Source organism: Dama dama, chromosome 1, assembly GCF_033118175.1.
Source record: "Dama dama isolate Ldn47 chromosome 1, ASM3311817v1, whole genome shotgun sequence".
NCBI lineage: Eukaryota > Metazoa > Chordata > Mammalia > Artiodactyla > Cervidae > Dama > Dama dama.
This window is the reverse complement of record NC_083681.1, coordinates 57,739,826-57,756,644: the sequence shown is the minus strand read 5'-3', so window position 1 is coordinate 57,756,644 and position 16,819 is coordinate 57,739,826. Positions and strand designations below refer to the sequence as shown.

General features: G+C 34.7%; 1 protein-coding gene across 1 annotated transcript in view; it reads left to right on the top strand.

Annotated features, from left to right (window-relative positions):
* Window positions 1-9,008, top strand: part of KIF18A (kinesin family member 18A) — an 80,064-nt gene extending 71,056 nt beyond the window's left edge. Inside the window, exons 15-17 of the mRNA XM_061151067.1 lie at window positions 241-348; window positions 5,591-5,700; window positions 8,403-9,008. Coding sequence (XP_061007050.1) covers window positions 241-348; window positions 5,591-5,700; window positions 8,403-8,485 — 301 coding nt within the window. The 3' untranslated portion in view covers window positions 8,486-9,008. The remainder of the gene's footprint in view (window positions 1-240; window positions 349-5,590; window positions 5,701-8,402) is intronic.
* The last annotated feature ends 7,811 nt before the right edge of the window (window positions 9,009-16,819 follow it).

The following is a 16,819-nucleotide window of genomic DNA, read 5'->3' as shown; positions in this document are numbered from 1 at the left end:
CTGTATATTCACAGTTAATTTAGATTCTTCCGTGGGAAGAATGATACCTTCACTTTTCTATGCTGTGGTATTAAAAAAGAGAAAAGAAAACCTCAGGCAATCAAGGAAAGGTTATAGTACTGAACAGTGTTTTCCTTTATGAATTAATACAAAGTGCTGTTCAAATTATGGGAGTATATGCCCCTTTTTTCTCCATAGTACAAATCAAAATTACTCTGTTTTTCATTATTTAATATACAGGCTTGCCCCTTCTTCAATCTCAACTAAACATCCTCTGCCTATACCAAGCATAGTACCATCCTACATGGCAATGACAGCCGCTGCCAAAAGGAAACGGAAACTAATAAGGTACATTTAAATATAAACTGGTTTGATCTCTGTGTGTATGTAAGATCATCTTTATACATTGTTTCCTACAGCTCTTTTTATTAAAATTAGACTGTCAATTCACACGTGAGCATACATATAATAAGTTGCTCTGAATGTGGCACTACTTTGATAAAGATCTTGATAAAGCCCAACTATTTCACTTGATATTTGCATAAGATATTCCATATTTCAGATTATTTAAAATAAATTTAAACATCTTCTGGCCTTCAAAAAAGTTATTTAAGTTTTTTCTGTTGACAACTTTCACTCATTTGGTATTTTTCCCTTTAGACATTACTGAATTTCTTCAGTCCTAAAATTACACTGTTTTAATGGATTTTGTTATCTGGTTAAAATGTGATAAGTGAATAAACTTTTGTTTCTGGCTATGACATTGTAGCTTATATCAGACCTGGTTTTCTACCAGGAGCAATTATAAAAGCTAACGAAATTCAACCTGTAGCTGCTTGAAAGCCCTGGGGAACAACCAACACAACCAGGACTTGGGGTCTAAGATCCCAGAAAAATGGAAAACAACTTGTGGAGAACTGGACTTTCTCTGCCTCTTTTTTCCATTTAGCATTTTGCATCAGACTCCTCAATTCATGGCATCAAATACAGAGGTCAAGCAGAAAATGGAAGCCTAGTGCTGTCAGCACCTCACTGAGCTAGGGAAGCAAAATCATCTTGTGTAGCTTTTGCCTACAGCATATTCGCCAGTTTCTAAACTCCATGGAATAAAAGACCAAGAAACCAAGCTAAAAGTGGCTACCAAGAGGCTAAAGTAATAAGCAAGGTTTTGATCTTCTCATGGGGCCAGGATACAAAAATTACTGTTTGGGGATCATCATGAGAAGAAGCCCCGTTAAACACCCAGGGTGTTATTTGAAATCTTTGAAGGCCTGTGCTCTAGGCAGGTGTCAGGCAAGCTGGAAATAGGCTGGTTCTTAAAAACCTGAAACAGATCTAGACCAGTTGAATTCCTTCTCTGCCCACTTGCCAGAAGAAAATTAAATCGTCTCTGAAGAATATATGATCTCCAGCCTCTACAGTTTTTCATATGCAGTATTTACCACTTAAGCAAAAGTTACCAAATATGCCAGGAGACAGGACAAAATGACTGAAAATCAAGAGAAAAAAACAGAGAAGCAGTAATAAAGATACTGAAATTATCAGATAGGGACTTAAATTTAGTTGTGATTAAGTTCAATAAAATAGATGATAATTTCCCAGAGAACTGGATTCTATTAAAATGAATCAAATGGCTATTCTAGAGCTGAAAAATAGAATTTACTGAAATTGCAACTCAATAAATCAATTTAACAAATTAGGTATGGCAGAAGAAAGTTTAATGAACTTTCATTTCATTAAAGAAAATAGGTTAATAAAAAAATATCCAAACTAATGTACAAAAGGATAAAAAGATTAAAGTACAGAGAAGAGCAAAAAAAGGTATCTATGGTACATAAGATCTAACATGTATGCATTTTGAGTCCCAAAAAGAAATGAGGAAAAAAATGTAAAAACAAAAACAAAGAAACAAAAAGAAACAGTATTTGAGATGATGCTGGCTAATAATTTTCCAAAACTGACCAAAGATAAGAGAACACAGGCTCAAGAAGCACTGAAAACTGCAAGCAGCATTAATACAAAGCAACATACCCAGGTAAATAGCAGTAAAACAGCTAAAAATTAAAGACAGGGGAAAATATCTTAAATATATTGTTATATAACATGAAGTCCATTATATATTCTTTATATCCTATAACACTGAATTCAATGAAAAGATATAGTGAATGATTAAATTGTAAAATGGATCTGATTTGCTTTAACTCTTTTTCTTTAGTATGTGATTATGGAGAGAAGAGTATATGATCTTAAGATAACCCTCTTTTTTTTTTTTTAAGTTTCCTATTTATAAGTTTCCTATTCCACTGTGGACCTGTTATCATCTGGGCTAGTGTTAACAAATTTACAAATAGCCTATTTATTTGTGCCATGTAGAGTGTGATCTCCTAGTTGCATCCAACTTCTGTTCTTTCTTCTCCAGAGTACAGTAGTGTCTTGGAATGTTTATGTTTAAATTTCATGGATTGATTTTTCCTGAATATCTCTGATTTTCCATGACAGTTACAATCTTGTATTTTGCTATGTCACTAATTTGAATTGTGCAATTTGTTATATATAGGAATCAATCTTTTACTGAGCCTAGCTAACCACCATCATCTGTTTTATCCATCTTGTCACTAATTTTTATTATGTCAGTCATGTTATTCTTTTCATTAATTAGAGCTGGAGACTTTTCTTGTTCTTCACTGGTAACATGCCCTGCTGTTTTAACTCAAATCTAACAAAAGTTTATAGCTAAGAATAACTTTTAAGTGTAAACATAGACATTATCAAAATGAAATGATTTTTCAAGAAATATCCAGGTATATAAATTGTGTATTTGGAGTGGGTTTAGATAAATTAAAGGGCTTCCACACAAACATCTAATATTGTGAAATAGTATTAAAGGACAAATAAAGTAAGATTTCTCATAGCCTATTAATTGCTCTGTAACATTCCCTCTGGTACCAATAATTAGATCCTGCCATTAACTAAGGTTAAAAGAGATTAATGCTAGAAATGTACATAATTACTTTTAAAAAAAAAATCTTCCTTTCCCCCAATTAAACCTACATGAGCTTGAGAGTAATAAACTCTGGTATTTTCCACTTAGCAATTTTATGTACATATTTAGGTGTGTGTATATATCATTATGGTTTTTAAAAATAAAGAATGGCTCCATGTATATAGTTATTTATTTATCTATTTTGTCAGTTTTTCTCTCAAAAAAAAACACAAAACATTAGCATCCAGAAGCACTGGATATTCCAAAAACCTACCAGACTTAATTTTTTAGTACTACTTAAATTGAGGATATCAGATATGTAATAATTTCAATTTCTGTAATCATTCTAACAGACTATTTTAACTAACTGAATCAATTTGCCAAATATACAAATACAATACATATGTAAATTTCTACTTATAAATTATATTTATTAATTTGAGGTTTTGCTTGCTTTATGTCTGGTTGGTTGCTTGGTTTTTTGTTTGTTCCACTGTCTTTCTTGGCACTCAAAAATGGTCTCACATGTGCATACATTTTTGGTTTTGAAAAAAGTCTGTGATTCCAATTAGAAATTATCTCAGCTGAAAGAATATGAGATGCGTTACATTTATTAAGCAGAAATATTCTACCTATGTATGGAAATAAAAGGCTAATCTTTTATTAATAGTTAGGGAAATATATTTGACACACAACTAGAATATTCTCTAGGTTTCTTCTCAAGATAGTCTTTAAAATAATTTGCATTTGTACCCATAACAATTTTAGGTCTTTTTATCTTATGATCTAAAGTAAATCTTACAGAAATTTATAACAAATATTTTATTGGTTGACTAAATCCTAAAAATACTTAAATGTTTTACTTTTATATAAATATATAACTTATTTTATTAGGCTTTGATTTCCTTCCTAGAAATGTGAGTTTTACTCAACTAGATTTATTCAAAACCCTGATTTTCAAGTGAAAACAAAAGGCCTAGAACTAGCCAAAGTGAAGAATCATACCATAAAATCATTTAAGACAACTTTAACATTAATTGTTTGGGAAAAACAAACCTTATCAAAAGTAACCAATGACACTGATCTTTATACTTAAAGAAATAAAAATCACCAAATGACCAAAAAAGAATTTTTCTTTTTGACTTTATAAATGTATATATTTTAATATATTATATATGTATATATATAAAATCAAAAATGTGTGCTTTAGTATCCAAAATAGATTTGTAGTAATTTAGTTTATTTGGCACCATTTAGGAATAGAAAATTTCTACAACTAAATTTAGTTTCATTAACACAGATACTTCTCTGTAACCATTTTGGGAAGGCATTATTTGCATTATTGAACAGAGTTGGTAAATCACCATTATGAACACCATGATCATTTCTCTTACAGGCTCTAAAAAATTTAGATACACAGGCTGACTTATTTTTCCCAGCATTCACTGAGTTTATACCTATTTTTCTTTACTAGCATATTAAATTGCCATTTCTGACTACTTTGTTTTTTATTTATTTTTTTATTAATGACCATATAACTAACCCATATTCTGCTGTTCCACAGACATAAACCTGCATCACTTTCCCACATGGTTAGGATTCCCAGGAAAAGTTGTTGCTATAAGGAAGAGTCTCTAATTGTTAATCCAACAGACAATCAAATTAGTATAAACTTGTAAAATGGTACAGAATATCTTGACTTGCAAGAAATTTTCCTAAAATTAGCTTATTTGAATCAGTGTAGAAAGAGATCTTCCATTTTGACCTCCAATGCTGCCTCCTGAAACTTGACCTCTGTAGAACTGGGAAGGGTTGGATTGCTGTTTTACAGGGCCCAGATTAAACTCATCCCATCCACAGAAACTTCCCTTTTTCTTTCTTCTTCTGAACTCAGGAACCTACAGCATTGAAAACCTGCCACACTGTTTTTTACTCTGTTTTGTATTATTTTATGTGTCTTATTTTTCCCCCACCCCACCATATATCTATTATGTAACTTTTCAGGACTTGGGTTGTTTGTGCCCTACTCACTTGTGTATTTTGTGACATGAAGCCACAATAGGTGCTCAGTAATTTGTCAACTCAAATTGAGATAGAAATTTGATCTGTTAATAGCATGAAACTGATATCATTCTTTTCATTTCGCTTTGTATACTTGTAATAATCAAAGAGAGATACTCAGTTATTATCATGCTTTGATTTAAAAACATGGTTTCCAAACAATCTCACTTGTTTATATTCCCCAGATTAGAGGTATTATAATCTGAGTTTAGTGTTTCACCTCTTGGAGTGAGCTCCTTATCTCTACATTTTGAATAACAGTGTTTGCATGCAGTTCACCACAGCACCCTGAAATGTTCTGTTAAAAAATTGTGACATACACCTCTAATCATAATCTCTGATTTGAATGCACATGAAAAACACACACAGCCAAGTTCTCCTATGGGCCAAAAATTTATTTAGTATCTCCAGTTACTTCTATGGGATTTTACAACATAATATTTAGTATTTCACTTTCTCTTTAATCGTAATTGAATGTAGAATATGTATTTGAACTTAGAGATATAAAAGAATGCTTTACTAAAATAAAAAAATTTTCCCCTGAAGCTCTGCATCAAATGCTTCATTAACTGCTGAGTTAAATTCTGGATCTGCCAAGCGTATTCATCAAGATAATTCAAGTGATAAGCACTTACAAGAAAATGGACCAACTATGGGTATGTCTCAGCTCTTATTCTGATATTTAATAAATGATTAACTAACATGTTTAAACTTCACATATTTTTACAGTGCTTTCATAAGAATCTCCTTTTATATACTCATCACCTTTATTACATAGTGGTTATCCCTGATATAGATGAGAAAACTTAAGACACAAAATAGAAAACACACTTAAGACCACAGAGAGATTTCTTGATGGAGCCAGAACTCAGAACTGGGTCTCCTGACTCTCCATTCTGTACCCTTTTGGTTATACAAGCTGCCTCATATTGCAGAAGGGTGGGTAAATAATTTAACTAATATTTGATATAATTAGCTATATTACTTAATAGGTTTACAGATAAACTATATCTGTAAATATATCTGAAATTTTTTCTCTTTGCCTGTTATTTTTAATAATTTGGCCTCTGACTCATTTGTGCAGTTATTGTGAGATTCAAGTCTATATCGGGTTATAGTCATATTTTAACTCCTGTTAGAAAGTTGAAAAGAATGCTGATGGCAGTGACTGTGCTTGTGTTGTGCTCAGTTGTGTCCAACTCTTTGCAACCACATGTGGTGACAACATCCCCTCAGTTGCTTCCGGAGGTGACGTGAGTCCATGGTAACAAAGCATCTTCATGAAACTAGAGAATACAGCACCAGTCAGTTCCTAGGCCTTTGTGTCCAGACCTATTTTTCTGACATTGTAGCTCCTAAGACTTCAATTAGGAAGTATTTATTTACTACACTCTCACTATGTGCTAGGTTCTGTGATGAATATAGAGATCATCAGGACTCAGTTTGGTTCTTCCCTAAAGGAACTTATGATTATAGTACTTCGAATTTTTAAAGGGATTTCATGAGACAGTGATTATACTGAGAATAACATGAAAACTATTATTACTTTTTTTTTTCCTGTCAATGCTTTTTCATTAGAGTAATATAAAATTTCTCAATAGCTTTGTCAGGCTGCATTGATAAATCATTACTTCTTGGGGTGGCCACAAGAAGTTCCTTAAGTTCAATGGAAATGTCTTTCATGCAAATTTAAAAATCAATGAAGTCCTGAAAAGAAAAATTTACTATGATTATTTGATTTAGCATACCATATTTAGTAATGTTTAATAGTGTGTATATGCAGGTGGTGTAAATATGTATAGTTCGTTTGGTCTCCTGAAAAAATTCTCCAGGAAGTCATAATTCTACAACTAAATAATAAATTTATGATAATTGTCAAATAATAGAGATCTGGGTTTCCTAATATGCTTATTTTCTAAGAATACTATAAAATGCATCAAGTATCTTCTGCGTAAAGAGAGATGAGAGAACAGTAGGAGAGAATACTAAACTATAGTACTTGCCAAAGGGGAAATAATTATGTCTTATTAAGAATAACAGAGCCCTTAGAAAAGGGTATTAAAATGAAGGTCCCTGGTAGCTCAGATTGTAAAGAATCTGCTTGCAATACAGGAGACCCAGGTTCAATCCCTGAATCAGGAAGATCCCCTGGAAAAGGGAATGGCAACCCACTCCAGTATTCTTGCCTGGAAAACCCCATGGGCAGAGGAGCCTGGCAGGCTACAGTCCATGGGGTTACAAAGAGTCAGACATGACTGAGCAACTAACACAACTTCCAGTGGTTTATGTGGGCTTCCCAGGTAACGATAGTGGTAAAGAATCTACCTGCCAATGCAGATGACCCAGGTTCCATCCCCCAGTTAAGAAGATTCCCTGGAATAGGAAGTGGCAGCCCACTTCAGTATTCTTGCCTGGAAAATTCCATGGACAGCGGAGCCTGGTGGGCTACAGTCCATGGGGTCACAAAGAGTTGGACGTGACTGAGCACACCCACACATACTGAATGGTTTATGTCCATTAGGATATCCACGTGAAAATGCCCAAATACACATTAGGAATTACTAGAGAAGTAAGAGAGAACCCGGGCTGCCTTCCTTAGAATCTGTGCAACTGACTTCTCCAACTAATGGTGTACCAAGAAAAAAAAAGGGGAAGCATCAGTGAAAATGACCTTAACTCTGTTTACTGAGCATTTAGAGAAACAAGGAGTATCAAGAGAATATGTGCCCCTAAAACTAAAACCTAATGTGACCAAGAAAATGAATGAGTGAGTAGTCAGACCCATAAAGAAGTCGGTGCCCACCAGTTGTAACAACACTACACTGGGTAGAGAATCACTGTGAACACTGATAAAGAGCCAGAAGAGGGGCATAGAGAAATGGAACCCATTTGTGAGGTAGCAGTGGAAGGAAAAAGGACTATGGGATCAGGATCAGCACGTTAAGAAGTGCTGATTCCAATGATACTTCTAAATTGGAAAAATACAGAAGTTTCAAAGTCCCAGGGAAGTAATCCAAAGAATGAAAAAAAAAACTTGATGGTGCACAAAAGAACAGGAACAGTGCTCCTAGAAGTAGTCTCTTAGTTCAAAAGAGAGCAGAAGTAATTGTGAGAGTTGTTTCACTGACTTCACTTGCTGGCTTTGGGGAATGAGCGGGGCATATGTTACCTCTGCACTAAAACTTCAGTTTATAATATAAAGAAATGTATTTCTACTTTCAAGCCAAAGTATTAATGTTCCTTTGTTGGTGTTATATTTTAAATCATTAATTACCAACTGTGAAGTTTAGTGAATGGTGAAAATTCTTTTTGAATTATACTTTTACAATATTTATATATCTCTCTCTTTCTTCTCTAGACTATAAAAGAAACATCCATAAAATAAAGCCGAGCATGGCTAGAAAGTTTGGAAGAAGTATTTCAAAAGGAAACCTAAGATAAGCCTCTTCGAAATCAAGGGGAAAAAAATCAAGGAGTCTGCTTTTAAAAGAGCTTTTTCCCAGGACCCTTTCAGGAACTTGTTTAAAGTCTTTGAAAGAAGACCATCTTAAAAACTAGGTGCACCCAATACCTTCAGCAAGCAGAAAATGAAATTCCTTTTGTTTTGTGCTTTTGTATTCTAAGCAAATATAAAATTTCAAGAGAAAAGGTATGTTTTGTGTTTCTAAAATATTTGCTCCCCTTTAAAATTCCTGAGTTAGTGTGGTGGCAGCTCAGTTTTACTATGTTGATTAGAACATTTTAGAAAAAAGTAGAGTTAAATTTCCCTTACTGGTTTTTTAAAATGAGAATTTAGGAGTGATAAAATTATGACCCAGGATTTATTTGGTCTTACATTGTTTTAATCATATATCTGACCTTTCTTTCCAAACATATTTAGATGTACAAATGTACATATATGTGCCGATAAAGCTGTTGTAAATATTATTTAAATAGTGTCCATTAATAAAATACTAATATTGTTTCTTGCTACTTGATATATTAAATATATAGACTTTATCATGCCTGCTTTTCTGTCTCATGACTGACTACCCCTTGCGTGCGTTGAGTGGTTTGCATGCCCTCCTCCCAGGGTTCTTCCCGACCCCTTACACACGTAAAACTACTACTTTTCATAAAATGTCAATTTTGTATATTTGTATTTCAAATTAGTTCAAGATAAGTGGCACTAGAACCAAGTCTGAGAATAATCTATAGGTTTCTTAATGATAATGAGAACATGTTTTAATCATTTTTTTCTGTGATAGGAAGTACATGGAGCTGCAACTTAATCTTATGTCCTTGTTCACCTGCCTTGTTTGGCCTGTTTATCTTCTGTTTACAAGTATTGGGTTAAATGCACTTTTAATTTCATATGGCTTAGGAACTGTCCCATCTAAGCAAACAGCCACTTAACAATCAGCTGCATATTTTAGGCCTTTTAGTTATTGATCATGTTTTTCAAATCAATATCTAATTGGGAGAGTGTGAGATGGAATAATGATCTTTGAAGTTTCTTCCCACTGTGACCCGTATAATTCCGTATTCATCAAAGTGCACACAGGATCTATTGTAGAAGAACAAACATAGACAATTTTTGTTTTCCCTTTGTCATTAGGACTTTGGTTGTGTTGCCTTTTTATCAGTTACATTGGCCTCTCTATTATTCCTTTCCATTTTTCTTAGGTAATTATAAGGTTTCAAAAGAAATCTTTTTACCACGTACTGATGAATGGCTAACTAGCAGGATTAAGTAATCCTACCTTGTGGTCCACCTCATACCATAAGACATGAGTGATTTTCTTATATGCCATTTTTATCAACTATGGATTTCACCTTCCATAAAAGTTCCTAACAATACCTTTGCAGTACAACCACGTAAAGGAGAAATTAGAGGGGATAAATTGTAATGAATGTGGGAAAAGAAACCTGCTGAATATATGAATGAGGAAAAACTACATGCATTTAAACTAAAACAAGGTGCTATAATTAATAAGTCACTAGAAAGCAATTTTTAAATAAACTTTATGTAGAAGATAGACCAATCGATCATAAACATATGACTCAGTGAATTTTCACAGAATAAACACACCCGTGTAACCAGCCCTGAGATCAAGGAATAGAGAATTATCAGAATCCTAGAAGCCTCTCTTGTATCCCACCTCTCTCTAAGGCTGACCACTATCCCAACACCATAGGTTGATTTTTAACTAAAATAATTTATTTTTGTTAAAAGGTAATATTTTTTCCAAAAAGAACTCTATAAACAATACAAATGTGCTTCCTCCTCCTCTCAACCACCCGCTACCAATATTCCCAGTTGTAACAACTGCTAATAGTTAAGGTATGCTGCCAAGTCATTTCTTTATATTCAAGCCTATATACTTTTTTTTATTAAAAAAAAAATGTATCATCTGATTTGTTTTGCAGTTTATATTTTTATTCTCATTTGAAAGCAGCCTGGGCATCTTTGTAATATCTCTTAACTGTGAATTTCATAAATACTGCTATCACAGATAGATTGCTCTTTAGTGACAATTGGTGGCAAATAATTTTCATGAAGCAAGTCAAAGATCAGAGAGAAACCCAAATGATGCTGTTTCTTTTGACTAACACTGCACACGATTTCCGAGAATATTTTGGAGTAGTCAGTATAATCTTTACGTCATGATATCCAAAGTATAGTCCACAGAACATGGCTCACCTGGATACCCTGCCACGAAAAGGGCTCCGTGTCAAAGAAGAGTGGGAAGCAGCAGCCTTCCAGGCTGCGCCCTTTGACAATATAAGCCCCTAAAGTCTTATAGTCAGAATCTTACTTGATTTAACACAGTAATTCCCAAATTCCTTTGAAACATCAAACTTTTAAAACTGTTTAATTGAGGATAATACAGCAAACCTTCATATAATCATAATACTGAGTCCACTTACCAAATTTTTCCACATTTGTCTGGAAAATCCCTTTTTCCCTTGTTTTTCTTCCTTTGCTGGAGTACTGTAAAGCACCCTAGATATTTCATCACTACATACTTGTTTATGAATCTGAAAATATAGCCATATTCTTATTTAATACAAAAAAAGTACCTCCTCCTATTAAAGCACTCCCATCACTTCATGGCAAATAGATGGGGAAACAGTGGAAACAGTAGCCGACTTTATTTCTGGGGGCTCCAAAATCACTGCAGATGGTGATTGCAGCCATGAAATTAAAAGACGCTTACTCCTTGGAAGGAAAGTTATGACCAACCTAGATAGCATATTAAAAAGCAGAGACGTTAGTCAACAAAGTTCCATCTAGTCAAGGCTATGGTTTTTCCAGTGGTCCTGTATGGATGTGAGAGTTGGACTATAAAGAAAGCTGAGCACCGAAGAATTGATGCTTTTAAACTGTGGTGTTGGAACAGACTCTTGAGAGTCCCTTGGACTGCAAGGAGATCCATCCAATCCATCCTAAAGGAGATCAGTCCTGGGTGTTTATTGGAAGGACTGATGTTGAAGCTGAAACTCCAATACTTTGGCCACCTGATGCAACAAACTGACTCACTGGAAAAGACACTGATGCTGGGAAAGATTGAGGGCAGGAGGAAAAGGGGACGACAGAGGATGAGATGGTTGGATGGCATCACCGACTCAATGGACCTGGGTTTGGGTAGACTCCAGGAGTTGGTGATGGACAGGGAGGCCTGGCGTGCTGCGGTTCATGGGGTCACAAAGAGTCGGACACGACTGAGCAACTGAACTGAGTGATATCCCTAAGAACGTACTTTGAGCAAAAATGTAGGGATTGATAATGACTAACATTAACAACATTATAGAATAGAGTTAAAACTATTAGGTATTTAACTCATGAGGATTATTTGCCACTTTGAAACAAACACTTTCACACATTAATGCTGACTCCACCAATCCTTCTCTTTCATTTTTACTAAGTTAAAACTTAAAGTTTGGTTTTGGTAGAGTAACATAATACAAATAATTTTTTATTATACTTTCTTACTTTTGTAAATTAGTTGAAGTACTTGTTCTCATGTGCCTGTATATTGTATTAACTTTGTTTACATGCCAGGGGGTAGGTACAGTACATACCACATATGATGAACGACGACTCCGCTGTAACAGGGCGTACATGTTCCTCAGAATCACTGAGCTATGCCAAATTGTGCGATGAAGCCACAAGGCTTACCAGGCAAATGCAGTTAAGGGTACAACACTCAAAAACTTCGTCATCAGCACAGTGAAACACCAAAACCTAATATAAATAACTGCATTTTACATATTAAATGTTTAAGAAATGCTACTATAATTAAGGCGCTTTACCCTGAAAAAGAAGTGAAGTTTGCTCGTGGAAATGGTTGTAAGAGAGTTGCAGCGTGTGGGTTAAAATGAAATGATGGCAGGCCGGTGGGTGATCTAAATCAGGTAGAAATGTGTAACATCAGATGTGGATGGCTGTGGCCCATTGTTCTTGAAAGGTGTGTGTGTTTTGTCACCCCTGCTTGGTTCACCTGTGTGCAGTTTTCTGTGTTCAACTAATGTTGCGTTTGGATGAAATCTCATAAACAAATGTAAAATGCACATTATGCTGAAATTGTTCCCTGGTGAATAAATGGTGTCAGAGCAAAAGCATATTTTCAAAACAGCTACAGCAGAACTAACTAAATATTGAATGTATGCTTAATAATCAGGAAAGGGATTTGCATGCATAAGAAATATATTTTATTTTAAATTATCCTTTGGTTCTTTCACATTTAAATAACTTGGATATCTAAGGTAACTGCTCAGTTAGCCCTTTGGTGTTAATGGAGATGCAAGCCCTAGAATCAGATCAGACATTTTAACTTTGCTTTGAGAACAACTTACAGTCACAGATGTTATAGTGTCCCATCATTTGTGAAGGAGCCGTCAGTCAATAACTCTTAATAATAGTCTTACTTTTTTGGACTCTTGTCACATGATAATCACTTTAAATGCATTTTTTCATTTATTCCTCACAACAAGCCTTTACAGTAGATGTTAACAGACTCACAGCCCCTCATTTACAGTTCAAAAAAGTCACAAATTTTGAAGATCAGAAGTTTTCTGTTTTTTAATTTTTGTCTATAAAACCTTACTTCTGCTAATGTGGGATTATTGATGGTCTTTATCCCATTTAGTGTGAACATTCAAAGTTTCCACTGCAGAAATATTAGTGTCTGATTTGGGGATGTTGCCTCAATCCCCATAGGTGTAGTTATATAAGTACAGCATATATATCATACGTATTTTCTAAAACGAAAATGTTGAATTCCCAAACTCCTAGCCACAATTATTTTACATGATGGTTTATAGACAAATGTATTTATTTTTCTACTTAGAAAAGTGAATTTGTCAAAGACCACAGTAGCAGAGTTGGAACTTTGAACTCAGTTTGGTGTAAAAGAGTTGCTGCTATCCCTAGTCCATACATTGCCTCCATCTACAGTGGGGCTAATACTCTGCATAGATAGATAGATAGAGGGGGAGGAGCCAAGATGGCGGAGGAGTAGGACGGGGAGACCACTTTCTCTCCTACAAATTCATCAAAAGAATAACTGAACGTAGATAGATAGATAGATAAGATAAATAAAGGATACAAAAAGGATCTACTACAGAAAATAAGTTCCATTCCCATGGTCATCTGTGATTTGGTAGAAAGATTTGTTCAATGTGTTTTATAGTTATAAGTAAATTAGGTTTAGCTTGTATTATTTATATCAAAAACAGTTTAGAGTATTATTAAATATTAGTAGCAGTCTTTGATATTACTGTGAAAGTTGCTCAGTCGTGTCCGACTCTTTGCAACCCCATGGATTATACAATCCATGGAATTCTCCTGGCTGGAATACTGGAGTGGGTAGCCTTTCCCTTCTGCAAGAGATCTTCCCAATCCAGGGATTGAACCCAGGTCTCCCCCATTGCAGGCAGATTCTTGACCAGCCAAACCACAAGGGAAGCCCTTAATATTACTAAAGGCATTCACAAATCCTACGTATTGATTTTTCAAGGACAATTTTATGTGTGTCTTGCAATCAAAATACCACGTGGTATTACTTGCTCAAAAGTTGTTGGCAACTACTCAAGATAAAATTTGAGTCATTGGTTTATATTCAAAATGTTTTTGTGTATAATCAAAATTTGAGGATACAACTCAGACACTAAGACAAAATATAACCTTGTTTTCAGGAGTCAGCACAGGATGGTTGTTTTTGAAATGTGTATGTAGAGTGCTGAGTTCTTCCTCTCCTGTAACTTCCCCAAAAGGCGGCAGTTGACAGATAGTCCATACTTCTCAGAATGAACATCATTTAAGAAACCACTCAAGCTTTGCAAATGGCAAGTTCTGCATAACAGCCACTGTAGGGATTAGTCCATCAAGTTAAGAGCTGCCAGGAAAGGTTAGTTCTGAGATATTTCTGTCACATGTGTATATGTACGTAAAGCAGATGTAAGACAAAATAAGCCAAGAGCCATAATAAAAAAAAATTAAGAATGAAAAAGTAGTTTATTCTCATACTTTCAAACAGATGGAAGGTGAAAGATGTCTGTTTGGTATAATTAAGAAGATTAGTGACATGAGAGGAAAACAGCTCCATGATCAGGACTTTGGACAAAAATACTGTCCTCAGCCTCATTTCTTATCCCTGTAGAATATTCTTAAATAGCTTCTCAAATAGCAAATATAAGGAATCCTGTCTAATACCACCACCCTCTGCTCACATTCCTTTCCCATTCTCCCTTCATGTGGCTGTTTCAGAATCACATTATCTTTTTTAATTATTATTCCCCCTGTTCTTCCAAATAACAATTATTAATGTAGGTTAACTCCCACCCCAACTTTCATTCAGTTCAAAATGCTACAAGAATGTTGCAAGTGCATTGCCCCCTTCATATCAGATAAAAAATATTAGTCTATTTGAACTAAGCCTGAAAGATCATCACCTGACTGTTCTGACTGTATGTTCTCTACTCCTGCTTCCTTTGCTTTCTCCAAATAAATCTACCTTCATTCCGCTTCCCTATTCAGCTGAACCATTGAGCCCCCAGTTAGCTCTGCCCCTACAGTTTGAAGAGAATCTAGTTACAAAATAGATTTCCAGCAGCCATCAACTTTTTTACTGTCTTGCATTACAGAGCACTACCTAAAATGTCCCCAACTCAAAAAAAGTTCCCAGCTACCACTGAGCTTAATAGATAACTACAGTGGGAGTTTTGCCCCTATAAAAAAGATATCTTCCAAGTTTGAATGCCTAAGTAATTTTAAATATGGAGTCAATGTTTAAGGGCCTCTACTTTTTTTTCCCAAAACTTCCATTTAACCCTCTTTCAGCTATTCATCATTTTACCTGTAAAATTTGATTCTCTTACTTAGAGACCAAAATGAATTAACTTCTCTTTATCAGCTTCACTGGGATTGCCAGGTAGATGAGACTGATTTTGCCACACATTTTGGGACCATATTCCTTGTAGGTGTTTAGTTAATTACTAAATTTTTTTTCATTCTTATTAGCGTTTACTTTTCTTCCCCAAGATATGTATAACTTAAACCTGTTAGCTCTCTTAATTATACTATAATATATAATTACTCAAATGTTTTGCAAGTGAGATTATCAAGTATTTATATATGTCCACAGAGTTGTTATTCTGACCTTTTAGTAACGCAGGAGACATTTGTTTTGCTTGGTCCACCTAACCTGAGTTTGATGAAGCCGTCTCACTTTTTCTCTGGGAAACCACTCTTCCTCGGTGAGATCCTCATGGAATTATCTCTGCACACACACATTCCCTCAGCTCGTCATGACTGCTCTGGAGCCCAACTTCCTGTTAACAATGATTGGTTTCAAGCAGACGTCTGATTCAAAATTCAGTGGTTTCCCAGCCTCTTTGACAAGTGGTGCTGGGAGAACTAGACAGCTATATGTTAAAGAATGAAATTAGAACCTTCTCTAATACCCATATGCAAAAATAAAGTGGATTAAAGACCTAAATGTAAGACCAGATACTATAAAACTCCTAGAAGAAAGCATAGAATATTCTTCCACTTAAATCATAGCAGTATTTTTTGGGCCCATCTCTAAAAGCAAAGGAAATAAAAGCAAAAATAAACAAATGAGACAGTTAAACATGAAAGCTTTTGCATTTCATAGGAAAACCATCAACAAAATGAAAGGACAACCTACTGAATGGGAGAAAATATTGCAAATAATATGACCAACAAGGAATTAATATCCAACATATTCAACAGCTTATACAATTCAACATAAAAAAGAAAAAAACCTGATTAAAGAATGGGCAGAAGAACTGAAAAGACATTTTTCTAAAGAGGAAATGCAGGTGGCTAACAGGCACATGAGAAGATGCTCAATATAGCTAATCATCAGAGAAATGCAAGTGAAAATCACTGTGAGGTATTATTACCTCACACCTGTCAGAATGACTCATCAAAAAAGAACTCCAATAACATGTTGGCAAGAATGTGGAGAGAAGGAAACCCTAGTACACTGTTGGTGAGGATGTAAATTGATGCAGCCTCTGTGGAAAATAGTATGGAGATTTCTCAAAAAAAATTTAAAAAAAGAGAGCTACCACATGACCCAGCAATTCATCTTCTGGGTATATATCTGAAAAGAAAAATTTGGAAAAATACATGCATTTCAATGTTCACAGCAGCATTATTTACAATAGTCACGATAAGGAAACAAACTAAGTGTCCATCAACAAACAACAAATGGATAAAGAAGATGTGGTATATATATACAATAGAATACTACTCATAAAAAA